The sequence below is a fragment of the Thermothelomyces heterothallicus genome (assembly GCF_042370625.1).
Source record: "Thermothelomyces heterothallicus CBS 202.75 unplaced genomic scaffold P884_scaffold_10, whole genome shotgun sequence".
Classification (NCBI taxonomy): domain Eukaryota; kingdom Fungi; phylum Ascomycota; class Sordariomycetes; order Sordariales; family Chaetomiaceae; genus Thermothelomyces; species Thermothelomyces heterothallicus.
Window position 1 is genome coordinate 777,603 of NW_027192571.1, and position 16,760 is coordinate 794,362.

A 16,760-nucleotide genomic window follows, 5' to 3' on the forward strand; every position below is an offset into this window, starting at 1 on the left:
TTGAGCAACGTCGTTCATTCAAGAGTCATGCCAACTACAGCCAACCATTCCCAACCGGACAAGACCGGACTCTCAAACAAACAACCCGCCTCCCAAGTGTCTCCTCACGCCAGCCCCTTACCTCGTCGACGTCGACCGGTCATCCGCCTGCGAGTCCTTGGCGCTCAGGCTCTTCTTCTTCGCCACCCTCAGCCCAGCCACCGCCATGAACATCGCCTCGAGCAGCAGCACCATCACGATCGCCACCACCGCGCCAATGACGCCCGCCGCAGGCCTCCTTCTTCAAGGGTTTTGTGAAGCCATCTGCGGGCATATCAATGCCGTCGACCTGCCTGGCCTCCAGGAGCTTCCTTTCCGCCTATTCAATGGCCCATTTGTATTGAATGTCGATAGCCCGAGTGCGCGCCTTGTTGAGAGGGTTCATCACAGTGAGGTAGGCGTTCAGGCTGTCAGTAAACAGGATGGTCGGTTTCGGCTGCGGAGCTCCGCATTCCTACAAGATCCTGGCCACCCATAGGTATACAGAGAGGGCGGCTGGCGCGAGGTCGGCGAACTCTGCCTCCGTCGTGCTGAGGGCAACAAATGTCTGCTTCTTCGTTTTCCATACGACTGGTGCCCCCGCTACAAATACCACTTGGCCACTGGTCGAGTGCCGTGATGGCATCCGGTCAGCCAAGGAGGCCTCTGCAAAGGTCAGCATTAATAGGTCCGCGATGGTGAGATCCGGGCCCCCGAATTCGAGACCACGGTCCGCCGTGCCTTTCAAATTTTTCGCAAGAGGTGCCTCAAAAGGTCCAGGTAGGCTTGGGATGGTCCTACGTTGGCCTCGGCCAAGCGGGAAACTGTGTAAGCAATGTCAGGCCGGGTGCCGTAGGCAACCCAGCTGACCGCTCCCGTGTCCTTCATATAATAAGCCTTCTGCCGATCCATCAGTGGTTACTACATCGTTGGCAGTTCGAAGTTGGCCGGCCAGGGTGTGGCGGCAGGATTACAGTCATCTATATCCTTCTTCGCGAGGAAAGCCCTGACACGTAGGACTCCTAGGAAATGAATACCTTCCTGGCTTCTCGGTCGCGAATGACATCAAAGCCCAGGAATCGCTTGTCCTCGCCTAGTTCCTCGAGGTCGTACGAGCGCTTCAGGCCATCGCGCGTACGGTCAATAAGCTTGGTATCGGGTGCGGCGATCATGCCCGGTTCGTTGTTCCTGAAGGGGCAAGCGTCGGATTCCGGGCTCTCAAACCCTAGCGATTCCATCACAGGCTTGATCGTCGAGAACCAGTAGAGTAGGCTCTGCCGCAGTCCGTATAGTGACGCGGGGTCATCACTCCTCAAAAGAAACACACACCCAAAAACCACCCACACATCACACTTCTGCTGGACACGTCAACACGTGTGAAAGATGCAAAGAAAATGCGAACTGCTTCGCGAGTAGGACCTCAAATGTGATTCCGAGACATGTCTCCGTCTGCATGTGGCCACACGAAGGAGAATCCTCCCACCGCCGGAGCGGCGAGGCAGTGGTCGTGTTGAAACAAGTTGATATTGTCGGTGGGCTTGGTGGGGTCAATCTTGGTTGTCCCCCTGAAAACGAGGCTGGGAGGTTGAGCTCCCTTAAGTACATACCCGGTGGTTAGTGCTGACTAATTAGTTCAGTACTACCACCTGTCTCCCGACAGGTGGGGCCAAAACCCCCGGACATGCCAATATTGCCAGACAGGTACGCGTCCAAATATATGTCCAATTTTACTAGTCAACTCCCTATATTCGAAGACATAACCACTGCCATAAGCCTAATTTAACCACTTTCCTATATACAATACCTCTAACCAACTATATCTAGGAACTAGCTAGTATATAGGCTACCAAATGGCTCCTTGCCGCTTGAACGCGCCACCGAACTAGCCGCTTACCCTATAGAAACGAACCTAGTATACGGTATACGGCTTAACTATTCAAGACTAGAAAGACCTAGGTTAGCCGGCACTTGAAGTCTTTAAAGGATACTGGTCTTCTAGCTATTAGTAGTAACGCGATTAGAAGACCTTAGTCGCTTCGAAATGACGAAGATTCCGCCCTCGAAGGATATATATATTAGCTTATCGAATCTAGTTCTCTTATTACTAAAGATCTTCTTAAAGATGCTATTAACTATTTATAGGTATATCATGATCCTCCTTACCCTCCTATTAGTAAGTACTAGTGGTCGTATTAGAAGTAGGATTATCTATAGTTTTAGCTAATATTCTTTAAACTAGTTAAAGTAAACTAACTCTTAGTTAAGTAGTAGGTAGAAGATCTAGAGGTGTTCTTTAATAAACTTAAAGATATTATCGAAATATATAAGATTATTATATCTGGCTATTAGAATATAGATAAGATTAGATATATACTTATAATGTTAAATAGGCGGTTTAAGATCTTAATAGTTAAAACGGATAAGAAGAAGAAGGTTAATTCCCTTTCCTAGATACTAATATAGAATGCTTACTATAGTAATTTCTTAGTTAGAGATTCTAGATCTTTATAATTAAGAGTTAATAAGCCTAATTAGTATTAGAAATACGGTTAGTAATACTATTCTAATATTTTATATCTTTAAATAGTAGCTATTAGAAGATTAGAATATTAAAGGTCTTAATAATAAGATATAATTCTATAAGTTAGATATAGTATTTAATAACTCTAAGATAATAATAGATTAGATATATTATTTTAATAAATACTCCTTTACTATCTATACTAAGTTCTAATAGTATAGTATAAGCTTTAAGGAATGGTTTAGTTATAACTATTATAATTATAGTTCTACTCTTAATATATACTTTATTAACCTAGACAATATTACTCCTAAAGATTTAGTCTATATATATATACTATTAGAAGAATATATATATTAGTTACTTATCCTAGATAACTTTATAGGATATTATAACCTTGAACTTTATAAATACTATCTCTCGTTTAATATTCTTATTATCTTCCTCCCTGCCTATTCGATATATTTTATCTAGCTAATAGATATAGGGGTCTTTTACCATCTTAAGGAAGTATATTAATGACATCTCTAGTAGATAATTCGAAATAGCAATCTTATATTTATATAGGTAGACTTTATCAAAGGATTCTAGGAAATCTAGAAGGCTAGTTTTAGACGTCGAAATATTATAGTAGGATTCGAAAAGACTAGTCTTTTTCTATTAAACCAATATATTATAATAGACTAGATTAAGGAGAAAGTATTATCTAGTATAGCCGTTAGATATCCTATAATGATTCCTAATAATAAGCGATAGATATATATAAAAAAGGTATTAATTGTATCTAAGAGTAGTATCTTAAGCTTTTTAGTTTACTAATATAAGAATATTTTCGGGATATTATATTAATAGTTAATAAGGGTTAGCTAATATATAAATATCTTAAGAACTTCATAAAGGACAAGAGAGCCTATCTAGGTATACTATCTACTAAGAAAATACAAGGCTAACTTATTAAGCTAATAAGAGAGGTTATAATAAGTATAACCATTTAATATATTTATTAGGTTTAAGAGATCTAGGCTTAGAAGAATACTAAGGCTATTCGAGATACTAGCTAAAAAGTTACCTATATTACTATTAAACAGATTAAATAGGATTATAGGGAGGAATACAAAGTCTAGAAGAAGTACCCTAAAAATAAGATTCCTAGTACTAATAGGCGTTACCTTTATATAGCAACCTTTACTAAATTCCTAGAAAAGACTAATAAGAACGACTATCTTCCTCTTAATAATAACTACCCTCTTTAGGTTCTACTAAAGGAGCGTTAGCTACTAGCGTTTTTCGACTTAGGAGATAGAAAGGAAGTCCTAATCCCTTGGTTAGCGAAGAAGCCGTTATTAGAAGTCAAACTCCTATCTCCTAAGCGTCCTAGGATATAGATTAGCAGTACATCTATAATATTAATTAACGATAGTAACAATAATAGATTTAACTTTATAGATAGTAAAGATAAGTAAGAGGAGGATACCGAGTCATTATCTCTATCTAGGGTTAAGAAGGAGTTACTATATATAGCTATTATTAAGGATATTAGGAGGTTTAAGAAGCGACACGCCTATAAGTTAGTAATAACTATACTAAGGATAGTAACGCTAGGGACAGTAATGCTAGGGATAGTAATGCTAGGGATAGAAGATAATAACTATTACTAGGAGGCTAAAAGAGAAGGTATTATTATAATTAAGAGCAATAGGGATAAAGAGTATAATATAGAAGGAGAGGGAGACAAAGGCAAGTTATATAACTAATTGTTCGACTAATTATAACCGGATAGAATTAAATTTTACTACGTTTTTAAGCGAATCGAGTAAAAGCTCTTTAATGGCAGAACTCTCTTGTATCTTCGCGAATACCCTACCAAAACACACGAAACTACCATCGCTGGAAAGCTCTCGAAAAACGCTATCTAATGGTACCACTTTCAACCGCACACGAGCCGTTGCAGGTATGTAACAGGCATCGCAGGCGTAGGAACCAGACCCGACTACAATCCGGCCGTACCTTATATGACTATCAAAATTTTCACCGTATAGACTACCTAGCGCCCCTAAATGTAATGTCGATTTAAAGCCTACCGCCAAGCTACTAAGTAGGGAGGCCTATAGCTTTGAGCTAATCAAAGGGGGGCCTACTATAGGCCTGCCCTACCCTAGATATCAAGGAGCTAAGGGGTCTTATTATATAACTAGTTAACCTTATACTAAGCCCTAAATAGGGCAAGGTATAGGGCCTTACTAATAGGCTCTTATAGGGCCTTATAACTACTATTATAGGCCCGGTTCCGAACCTATAGGAACTTATAGCTAAGGAAGTCAAAAAGGGGCTTAAAGAAGCCTTTAAGGCTACCCCTTGCCCTACCTAGGTATAGGTGGCTATAGGGCTATAATAGGGGGTAATAGGCCCCTAAGGAGGCCTACTATTAGCTAAGGTAGTGCCGTTATAGGCCTTATAGGAGGTTATAATACAGAATACGAGCCTATAAGAGGACCTTAAAGCCCGAACCCTAGCTAAGATAGTCTAAGTAGTTAATAGAGCCTCTAGCTACTAGGGAGCTGTTATAGCTAGGAAGCTCCTAAGTAGGGATATAGTAGTAGTCTTTAAGGATAAGGCTACTAAGGATTGGTATTTGGCTAATAAGCGATAGGTGGCTATAGCCTTTAGAGAGGAGGCTAGGGAGGTTAGTAAGGCTTATATAGTCCTAGCCAAAGGAGTCTGGAAGGAGGAGCTATAGGGGGTTAGTAAATAAGACTTTAAGGGGGCTATAGGCCTATACTCGATCGAAATAGTCAAGTTTCGGCTGCTAAAGAGCCTGTAAAGGAAGTAGGCTATAGTACTCCTAGGCTTATAGGACCTCGAAGAGGCCTAGAAGGCCTATAACGAGGGTATAGTCTAGGATGCTTAGGTACTAGACTACGAACCCTATTAGGATACTCTAGAGCTAAGGTAGTACTATAGGTATTAGAGCTTTAGCTATACCTAGTAGTATTATTAGTAGTTAGCCTATTATAACTAGTATGGTATAAAGGCCTATAGGGAGGGAGAGAAGACTAGGGAGGCCTAGTACCCTACCTACTCTAGCTAACTCCCTTATAGGTATACGGCCTATAGGGGCCCCTATACTACCTGGTATAGGGGCTACCTAAAGAAAGTCGAAGCCTAGGAAAGGGCTAGGGAGGCCTACTAATATAGACCCTAGACCTTCTAACCACCAGAGTAACTATACTAGAAGGTCGCCTTCGAGTTTAGTAGCTAGCCAGAAGACGATAACCACTACTAAACCAGGGCTAAACGCCCCTATAGGAGGCCTACCCTAGCCTAATAGGTAGCTAGGAGAGCCTTGTTTGATACCTAATAGACCTATATCTCCTTTCCGTAGCCTAGAGCCCCCTCCCTCTTGTAACTAGTTAAAGGGGCAATAGCTATAGAGCCTACTACTACTATGCCTTTATTCTCTGCTCTAGCTACCTTAAATGCAAATTAAGGTCCTTTAGTAGAATACCTAAGGCAACAAATAGGCCCTCGAGGTCCTACTAGAGGAGGCTAAATACGACCTACTAGCTATCTAGGAACTATAGATTAACCGGTTTATAGGGTCAATATACTACTCCTAGGCTTTAAAATACTACCTAGTCTATAAGCCGAAGGGCAAGGTAGCTATTCTAGTGGCTAAACGGTTCTTGGTTAGCTAGTAAGACTATTTGGTAGAGGAGAACTAGTATAGGGTAACCTTTCTAACCCTAGGAGAGGGGGGGTTTAAACTCTAGTTAGTCTATAATAGCAAGGGCAAATAAGCCCTCTTATAGGACCTATTAGCCCTACCTCGGCTAACCTACCCCCTAGTTCTTATAGGCGACTTTAACCTCTACTACCTAGTCTAGGACCTGTTTGATAGGCTTAGCTTAGGGGCTAGGGACCTCCTTAGCCTTATAGACTAATAGGACCTCGACCTATAAACACTATATAGCTAGGTCACTAGGGCCCCCTAAGGGGACTAACGCGGCTAGCCTTCTATGATAGACCTATTCTAGGCCTTGGCCGGGCTAGAAGTAACCTATAAGGATATCACGGAATATAGGAGGTCTGACCATTACCTATAGGCCCTAAATGTCTCCCTCTAGGGGACTAATAGGCCCGTACCGGCTAGTAAAGGGTAGGACTAGAAGAGCCTAGATAAGGAGGTCATATAGGCCGAGGTAGCCTACCTCCTACTCTAGCTTGGTAGGTAGGCATCGGCCCTGACCGGGCCTATCTTCTAGGGCCTAGAGGAGCTTCTATAGGCCTTCGATAGGCTTATAGAGGCCCTTAAGGAGATAGCTATAGTCTTAGCTCCGGTAAAGAAGGCTAGTATAGGTGGTAAACGAGCTCGATAGTAGACAAAGGAGGTTTAGGAGGCCTAGAAGAGGGCTAAGGAGGTAGAGAGGGCCTATAGGGGTACCCTAAACCCCTATATATAGGAGGTACTTCGGCAGGCCCTATAGGACTAGGCTAAGACCATTACGGCCGCGAAGACTAAGAACTAGAGAGCTACGCTATAGGAGGTAACTAACTAGCTGGACCTACTATAGAGGCTAGAGCGGTAGGCTAGGCTATAAAGCTACCTACTGGTTAACCTTCTAAAGCTTCTAGCCTTTAAAGGAGGGCTTATAACCTACTAATAGAAGGCTAGGGCTCTAGCCGATAAGTTCTTTCCAAACCTAGAAGTAGACCTATTAGATATTAATGACCTAGATCTAAATGACTACTAGGAGCCGAAGTTCGAAATAAGCTAGGAGGTCATGGTAGGCGATGTTAGGGTAGTACTAGCTAGAGCGGCCCTATAGAAGGCCCTAGGGGAGGACCTCTTCCCTATAGGCCTACTAAAGGCCTATAGGTAGCCGCTCTACTAGATACTAGCTATACTAGCCTTAGAGAGCTTATAACTTGGCTATTTCCTAGCCTAGTTTAAAAGGGCTAAGATAGTAGCCCTCTATAAGCCTAGTAAACCCTTATAGGCCTACTTCACCCTAGGTAGCTATAGGCCTATAACGCTCCTACTAATAGTAGGTAAGGTACTAGAGGCTATAGTTACCTAGAAGGTAATAGTTATTATAGAGGCCTATAGGCTTCTCCCGGCCGAGTAGATAGGTAACCGGGAATATAGGTCTACCGAACTAGCTATTCGGCTTGTTATAGCCTAGGTTTAGGAGGCTTAGAGGTATAAGGTAGCTACCTCCCTCTTATAGCTCGATATCTTAGGGGCTTTCGACACTATTAACTATACCCGGCTACTAATCACTTTATAGAGCTAGGGCTTCCCGAAGTGGTTAATAGTCTAGGTTAGGGAGTAGCTATAGGATAGGGTAGCTATCCTTTACTTCGATAGCTAGAAAATAGAAGATATAGTAGTAAGGGCTAGGGTCCCCTAGGGGTTACCCCTCTCCCCTATACTATTTATCCTCTATATAGCCTCCCTCTACTAGGCCATTTACTAGGCTAGCCCTATGGTTAGTTTGGTAGGCTTTACTAATAATACTAACCTTCTAGCCTTTAGGAGGGCCAAGGAGGCCTATAACGATTAGCTATAGAGGGCTTAGAAGGCCTACCTATAGTAGGTAAGGACCTAGGATATAGCCTTTACCCCGGAAAAGTACAAACTTATCTACTTTAATAGGGGCTAGAAATAGTAATTACGACCACTAGAGCTCCTATAGCCTAGAGGGGGTATTATTACTATAGCCCCTTCGAAGTTAGCTGGATTCCTAGGGGTCTAGCTAGACTAGAGGCTATAATAGGGCCCCTACTATATAAAGGTAGCTAAGAAGCTAGAAACCTAAGAGTTTACCCTAACTAGGCTTACTATAAAGACCTAGGGCCCTAGCCTACTATAGGCCTATAAGGTCTATATTAAATGTATCTATAGCGCCTTAACTTATAGGGCCTTGAACTTCTATAAGCCTACTAAGCTAGGGGGTAAGCTAGAAGGCCCTACTAAGGAACTATCGAAGGCCTAGTATAGGGCCCTTTAGGTAGTTACCAGGGCCTATAAGGCTACCCCTATCTATTACCTTAAAATAGAGGCCTAGGTACTACCCCTTGACCTCTATCTTAACAAGAGGCTAGCCGACTTTAAAGCCAAACTCGACTAGCTACTCCTATAGACTAGGGTAGGTCTAGGGGCCTCCTAGGTCCCTATAAGGGCTATTATCTAATAAGCCTATAATAGGCTTAGCTAGAGGTTCTAGAGGAGAAGGGCTAGGGTAAGGGGCTAGGAGCTAAAGCCTATAGCCCTAGAGGTAGTAAGGTCAATAGTCTAGTAATAGGTTTAGGAGGGCTATAGAGGGGGTCAACCCCCCCTATAGACCCTACAAAGAAGGCTATAGGCTACAGAACTAGCTATAGTAGCTAGCTAGAGCAACCGTTAGAAGGCCGACTAAGCTAATAAGAGGATATAGCGTATATCTAATAAGGACCCCCTATATCCAGTTTTTATAGGGGAGGGCCTATAAAGGTACTAGGGCCTAATAAAGGCCTAGAGCTCCCTACTAGTATAGGCCTATATAGGGGCTATTAGCCTCTGTGACTTCCTTTTTAGGGTTTAAGTCCTAGGGGTTAGTACCCCCTACTATGCCTATAGCTAGGGGAGGGAGACTATAGAGTACCTAGTCATATAGTGCCCGAACCTACTAAGAAGCCGAACGTAAGAACCCTAGGAAATACGGTCGCAAAGGGACCTAGACCTCGTTTTACAAGGTATAGAGGCCTGTAACCATCGTCTAGTAAGGAGGGTTCTATAGTAGCTGATAGACCTAGGGAGGCTCCTAGAATACTGCCTTACGAGGAGGCTAGACCAGGAGGGAAGGCCTCTTTAGGGCTGTTCTAGCTACTTCTCCTTTTCTTTGTAGTGTATTAGTATTCCAGATCAGGCGCTAAAGGAGGGACAGAGGTTTTTATCTAGCCTATTAGGTATGGTTTCCTTTGTATATAATAAGAGAGGCTCTAGTATACTTATTAGTATAGTGGTGTAGGACTAATAATAATAATAATAATAATAATAATAATAATATGTTTTTAAGCTTTTTAGAACCTAGTTTATAATTAGACTATTTATAGCTATTTGAGGCTACTATTACAAGGGTAATTAAACTTGATGGTACCTTTTATATAGATACGAAAGTATAGGAAATTTGGTGGTAATGTGTCTGGTAATATTGGCATGTCTAGGGGTTTTGGCCCTACCTGTCAGGAGATAGGTAGTAGTACTGAACTAATTAGTCAGCACTAACCACCGGGTACAAAGGGTGGCTTGCGGGCAGCCATGGAATGCAACGGAAAAATAAAAAGTCCGGCTCCACTTGATCTGCCTAGACGGCGACGGCCCGGGGTGCGAGGGCATCTATCTCCCTGAACCGCCTTCGAGAGCTAGAAATGGCTACTTATGGAGTATAGACCGAATTCGAGGAGTCACGCTTTCGACGAAGATGACCCCGCCCGGGTTTGCAGCGTTTGTAGGCATACGCTCCAATTGTCTGCCATGATTGGTTTTCGGATGATCTATCCGGGCTCCTCATTTTCGAAATGCTTCCTCGTTATACTACGGGCAGGGCTAAATATAAGTGACAAAGTATATACCTGAAGAGGGCTATTCTTAATTGCCCACTTATAGTAGAGGCTAAATCGATAAGTATCTTAACCGTATTTAACGAAGGGTAATGTCTCCTCTCTTGCCTATAGAAACGTTAGGGTAGCTCCTGCATCGAGCTAGCAAAATCTAACCTTAAAACAATCTCCTTAGCTTTAACATCAAAGCTATTCTTTTCGACCTGCCTCTCAAGCGGCTTAGAGCCTCTAGCGAGTAGAATGTTAGCGTAGTGTAACAAACCTGGTCAGACTATCCTCTGAAAGGGTTCAGCTAAAGGTATATCGTCTGTAGAGTCTATAGGTTTGGTGAAGCCAAAAGGTTTATAACAATAGATTGTCTCTTATAGTAATGATACTTAACTTAGGACCAAGACTGTGATTCTATGATTGCTAACTAGGGAGCTATTCTCCCCTATTAAAGGAGTGATTTCTAGTTATATATATACCCAAGGGATCACTTGTCCTAGAGTGATCCTCTGGTATTTGGATCGCCTAGATCGTAATGAGCCTTTTAGTGCGGAGTGATCCTTCTTATATAGGATCACGATGCCAAGCGTGATCCTTCCCTGATTGGTTCGTAAGCGATTGGCTGGCAGGCGTCCTTACGCCTTGCCTATGGCCACCCGTTGGCCATTTTGTGACACGTAGCTCTTAGATCGCGCCACTAAAAGCTAACCTTGAGTAGTCTCTTAAGCTCTAATATCGAAGCCATTCCTTCTAACATACATCTTAGGAGGCTTAGAGCCTTAAGCCAGTAAAGAAACTTCTTATATAGAAAGGTATTAATCCATCCTCTATCCTAAAGGTCCTTGGTCACGTTCTTATTAAGGTTATAATCATATAGATAGTCGACCTAGTATATATAAGAATACTATATTATAGCTAGCAGATCTAGATCAGGTAGTATAACTATGTCGATAGAAAATCTAAGAGCACTAAGGTTATAAATATCCTGCTATAATATATTCTACATTGCTTAAAGTGATTATAAGAAGATGGTTATCAGGGCAGCCTGCCACTTAGGCTAGTTATCAAGTAAGGTAGCACTATCATAGGGTCTTCTAAGTAAGTTCCGAATATACTAAACTGAAGCAAGTGCAGGATACTTCGTACCCTAACCCTTGATAGAATACCTCGGCATGGCAAGGCGGAGTTGCGAGCTCAGTTCAAACTTCCTCAACACGTCTCTGTCGGCTTCACGTCTCATCGGTCGCAGTTGAGCTCCCCACCCGTTTCAGACACACGACCGAGGAGTATAATGGGTCCTAAGCCAGGCCAGAAGACAGTGCTCATCACCGGGTAAGTCTGCCGTCCAAATAACTGCGCATGTGAAAATTCTGCTAACAAAAAAAAAATCCTCTCCTAACTAGCTGCACACCGGGAGGCATTGGCCATGCACTGTGCTTGGAGTTCCACGCCAAGGGTAATACTTTATCCTCCCATCTCACCTTAAAACTGTCCGCCATCTCGATATCAGGATAACTAACAGTCACAGGCGTCCATGTTATCGCCACGGCCCGCAACCCCGCCGTTCTCTCCGAGATGGCTGCCATGGGCATGACCACGCTCACCCTGGATGTCACCAAGGAAGACAGCATTAAGGCCTGCCACGACGAGGTCTCGAAGCTTACCGGCGGTAAACTGGACATTCTCGTCAACAACGCGTCCGTCCCTTCCTCCACCAACCCCCCCCCCCCCCCCAACCAAAAAAAAAAGCTATTATTATTGTGTCTCCTCCGCTGTTCACTCATCGTACTGACCCCGACTTCCTCCCCAGTGGCCGCACCCACACGCACCCGGCCACCGACCTGTCCATCCCGGACGTGCGCGAGACCTTCGAGACCAACGTGTTTGGCGTCATGGCCATGTGCGCCGCCTTCTCGGACCTGCTGATCGCCTCCAAGGGCCTCATCATCAACATCGCCTCGCTGGCCGCCGTGACCCCCTACGTCTTCGGCTCGGCCTACTGCGCCACCAAGGGCGCCGTCACGGCCTACTCGCGCACCCTGCGCCTCGAGCTCAAGCCGTTCGGCGTCCGCGTCATGGTCGCCATGACGGGCACCGTCCGCAGCCAGATCGCCTCGCGCACCCACCGCACCCTGCCCGAGGGGAGCATCTACCAGCGCGTCCGCGACATCTTCGAGCGCCGCCTGACCTTCTCCCAAAACAACCGGGCCACCATGGACACCGCCCAGTACGCCCGCAAGCTCGTGGGCAAGGCCCTCGCCCAGGAGTGGCCGCTGCTGCTGCGCGCCTGGTTCGGCCGGCCCGACTGGTTCTGGGCCGGCGGCTGGGCCACCGTGGTCTGGCTGGGCCATTCCCTGGGCGAGTGGATCACGGATTTCGTCCTGTACCGCATGATGGGGTTGACGACGCTGGAGAAGGTGCTCAGGGAGGAGGAGAGGAAGAAGAAGAAGTTGACGTGAGGCAGCCACAAGGGCACGGGGATTGAACGTGCTCTGTCAGATCTGTAAGGCTGGTGATGTAATTATCCGTTATTCAGGTCGCGGTGCTGTTGCAGATATTAATATTATCCCACTGGGCGCGCGCGCATTCTCCGAAATTCTCCTCGTCACTTGTCTTGCCTCTACATGCCAATGTATCGACATGTGTATTTAAGTGAACAGGAGACTGACAGGAACGACCCAGATCGCTTGCCCCGGACGTTAATTAGCATTCCTGGACAAGACTTGGGATTCTGTCGACCGCGAGATGCACGAGGTTAATAAGGGATGGAATCACGCCGGCAGGCTGTATATATCGAGGATTAAGTGATGCAAAGGGACAGAAACATCGCGGCACCATGTTGCGGTGTAGTCAACAGCTGGCCAATAAGCGAGTGTATCAGAAAGCTTACATGAATGCATAATATAGCTACCGAACGATGACTAATGAGAAGCACTAAGAAGCACTAAGGTATATATAATATAATTAGTACTCAGGTGTACGGAGTAACTATATGATATTATATAGCATTCGGGTACTAGAGTATATGACAGAACGGGAATCTGAAAGAAATACCTCTCGTCCTGTCCTTCAACACCTACCCAAAGTTACGGATGGCTGGCCTCTTCACTTAAAGAGATAACTACTCGTCTAATATTACTTGCGTGGCACCTAGAAGGTAATCCCAACAGCCCTTGTCCTGGAGTAGCGGCGGACGGGCTCATGTCAGGACGGCCTATTCAGGAAAGCAAAACTTCTCTTCGCACGGCAAATGATGCTCGGCAACGACGTTTTTACCTGGAAAGAGAGAACTTTGTGGCACTGGAAATATGTTAGCTCAGTTTGCTCACTCCTAGATCACGCAAAGCAAACGCGGAAAAAGATGTGTTGAGCTTCAGTAGGTGTAGTTATAATCACAGAAATCTCAGCCCCGTCTTGAAACATATATTTGAAGAACCTAATATCATCATGGTGCTCTTCCCTAAGGCAAAAGATAACCGAAAAGGATCAACTTACCGTAATCCGTACAGCTGTTGCGTTGAGGTTAGCTAAAAAGTTTGAGATTGGATTCGCATTTGTTTGTTGGAAGGAAAAAGCTTCAAAAATTTGGATCTGAAGTCTCGCTTTATCAAGTCGCGTCAGCTGCTGTTTTGACCAATCGTCGAGCTGAGAAAAAGCGGGGCAGATTTAGAACTGGCGCGCCCCGAGGGCGCCGCCTGCACAGCCAACAGGCACCTCTTTGGCTTACTCCAGCCCAAACTTATTCGCACCTTGCATCACCTTACCTACTACTTAACTTACACCGTGCTGCTTCCGAAGCTCCAGCAGCTGAGCGGTTGTATCTGTTACACTCTTTTTTTGCGCGACAATAAGCGCTTTCTTTCGTTGTAAAAGTTTCCAGATTTGTTCCCTCAAGTATGGCGATTGTCAAAGGAGTGAAGCTGCTCGTCCTCGGGTCGCTCATTGCGGCGTCGATCGCGAAGCCTTTAGAGCGCCGATTCGAGAGCGGCGACGACGACGACGATGACACCCCGCTGCCGCTGGTCATTTGGCATGGTAAATAACGTCGAAATCCAAGCCGCTCGATTAGTTAGCCACTTCTAACTGTCCTCCTTGCAGGCCTGGGCGACACCTACGAATCCGAGGGGATGCGCCGCGTCGCCGAAATTGCCGAAGAAGTCAACCCCGGGACGCTTGTCTACCCTATTCGAGTGGAGGAGAATCCGTCCCGGGACAGGTATGCCTCGTTCGTGGGAAACCTGACCGACCACGTAGCCAAAGTCTGCGCCGACATCGCCGCCCACCCGATCCTGTCAACTGCCCCGGCAATCGACGCCCTCGGCTTCTCCCAGGGCGGCCAGTTCCTGCGCGCCTATGTCGAGCGCTGCAACAAACCACCCGTCCGCAGCCTGATCACCTTTGGCTCGCAGCACAACGGCATCACCGCTTTCCGCGACTGCAAGCCGACCGACTGGATTTGCAGAATCGCGATGGCGGTTCTTAATGGCGATGCCTGGACCGACACGGTGCAGAGCAAGCTCGTGCCGGCGCAATACTATCGCAATCCCGACGAGTACGAAAAATACCTGGAGCATTCCAACTTCCTCGCCGACATCAACAACGAGCGCGAGATCAAGAATGAAGAATACAAGAAGAACATCGCCAAGCTCGAGAACTTTGTCATGTACATGTTCGAAGAAGACACGACCGTCATCCCCAAGGAGACGGCCTGGTTCGAGGATGTCAACGGCACCGAGAGCACGCCGCTACGCGCACGCCAACTGTATACGGAGGACTGGCTCGGCCTGCGCGCTCTCGACCGCAAGGGCGGGCTCAAATTCCGCACGGCACCGGGCGACCACATGCAGCTGTCGGAGGAGCTGTTGAAGGAGGCATTTGGCGACTTTTATGGACCGCTGAACCTACATCGCGGAAGGTCGGACCCGCGGCCGGCGAACTGGCGCAGTGATGATCTCTGAGGTGTGCGCTGGTGTGTGTAAGACAGGCACACTTCTTTTTCTTTCCCGCCTTTTTCTTTTTCCTTTTTTTTCTCCTTTCAAGCAGGCGTCTTTTTATCATATTGAGCTGGCGTCGCTATGGGCTCCGATGAAGAGCTCCGGCAGGGGAGCATGTATGTACCTGAGTATTTGGCCGCAACGGGGCAGGAGTTGGCTGGGTTGACTCGGGATACTTGTTAATTGCATTGACCATGTCTGTTTTGCATCTCACCTTCGTGGTAGGGCCTGGGTCGCGTGGGAGCTGGCGTCTGTTGGACAAGGTATCACATGGGGAACTCGAGCCTTCGTGGAACAAGATAACTATGTTCAGTCAATATGCGCTTGTGGACCAGGCCTCGAAGCTGTTTAGCCAGGACCCCCCTACTATTGCCGATTCGCGCACGCCTGCCTGTGATGCCCTTATTAACGTGCAGCTTAGCGCCGTCCGTCTTGGCATGTTCATTCAAATTCCTGCTAAACGACGCACATCCCATGGCTACCTTGGGTAATTACCACATGACGGCCTGCGTGTTTGCGCCCAGTACACACAGTACGAAGACCTAAGCCTGATGCGGCGCATAATCCGCGGGCCCCACGACTTGCTCACTAACGGAGATTTTCGGCGATCTGTTTGCTCCATAACGTTACACCCGCCGAACCCGCTGGGGTACCGAATAGCTTATCTAACTGTGGCCAATCGCTCTGTAGCGTATATAAACATATTCCGTGGTCAGCACAGTAATTAATTACTGCGGTCCTGCGTATGTATGTATGTAGGTATGGACACTAGGTGCGCAGGAAACCCCATTAGATACATGCAGATTCCGCCGGTAGTGGACATGAAAGCGGCGCAAGATAGGGGCCAAATTGTTCGATAACGTTAGTGGAGGCTGTGGTCATTTAAAGTTTTCGTCTTCGCTTCCTGCCTAATTACGGTGTGATTTAAGGTTTTCGGTGCTCGTGCAAGCACTGTTTGTGGCTCTTCCCTACCGCGATCTAGAGATTTAACGAAAGCTACCAGCGATAATAATTATAATTATAGATGTGTGTTTAATACATGATACTCTCTTCCTTTGAGTATGGGGTTTAGTTCATTTCTCTCTCCCTCTCTTTATGATATTTTGAAGAAGATCTTGAAAGTCCCACCTAGCTCTATAATCTTGCTTAATTATGCATCGGCATACAGCAGCTTTTCACCTTTCGTTCTTATACCGATCTGATGCTTTCCCGCGCGGACTAAATACAGGTATCTACACTACGTACACTGGAGCCGGGAATGCATTCTAACGGCGTGGATGGGTCCCAAGGAAGGCGAAACGCGGGGAGTGGGATGGTCAACTTTTATAAGTAGAGCGTTGGGTAATTGCTACCTAGCTCTTTTTTCTTGTACGGATTACATTATGTCGTATATGGTCAGCTTTTAAGAGCATTCCATTTCATGCAGTCCGAAGCAACACACCAATCGTGATGTACTTGGCAATGTCAGTTTGCACGGCAGATGCAAAGATAGAAAACTATTGATAGGAAAGGATACTTGATGATTACTCAGGCTCTGCAGTCAGGGTAGGTAGCACAGACGGGCCGAATCCCTCTTAGCGAGTGAGGGGCTGCGTTGGCACCTCGTTCGAGTACTGTACGTATGTAATTATGTATGT

General features: G+C 45.7%; 3 protein-coding genes across 3 annotated transcripts; 2 read left to right on the forward strand and 1 right to left on the reverse strand.

Annotated features, from left to right (window-relative positions):
• Positions 1 to 358: 358 nt before the first annotated feature.
• Positions 359 to 1,256, reverse strand: P884DRAFT_199629 (uncharacterized protein; the record flags this gene model as incomplete). The annotated part of the gene is made up of 5 exons (XM_069438243.1): positions 359 to 446; positions 498 to 569; positions 632 to 684; positions 820 to 918; positions 1,056 to 1,256. The coding sequence occupies 5 exons, from the start codon at positions 1,254 to 1,256 to the stop codon at positions 359 to 361; spliced, it is 513 nt and encodes a 170-aa protein (XP_069297929.1).
• Positions 1,257 to 11,420: 10,164 nt separating this feature from the next.
• P884DRAFT_199757 (uncharacterized protein) lies at positions 11,421 to 12,588 on the forward strand (the record flags this gene model as incomplete). Its single annotated transcript, XM_069438250.1, has 4 exons — positions 11,421 to 11,461; positions 11,533 to 11,585; positions 11,658 to 11,826; positions 11,940 to 12,588. 4 exons carry the CDS (start codon positions 11,421 to 11,423, stop codon positions 12,586 to 12,588), a joined length of 912 nt encoding a protein of 303 aa, XP_069297930.1.
• Positions 12,589 to 13,904: 1,316 nt separating this feature from the next.
• P884DRAFT_223454 (Alpha/Beta hydrolase protein) lies at positions 13,905 to 15,498 on the forward strand. Its single transcript, XM_069439560.1, has 2 exons — positions 13,905 to 14,164; positions 14,228 to 15,498. Exons 1-2 carry the CDS (start codon positions 14,026 to 14,028, stop codon positions 15,085 to 15,087), a joined length of 999 nt encoding a protein of 332 aa, XP_069297931.1. The 5' UTR covers positions 13,905 to 14,025; the 3' UTR covers positions 15,088 to 15,498.
• The last annotated feature ends 1,262 nt before the right edge of the window (positions 15,499 to 16,760 follow it).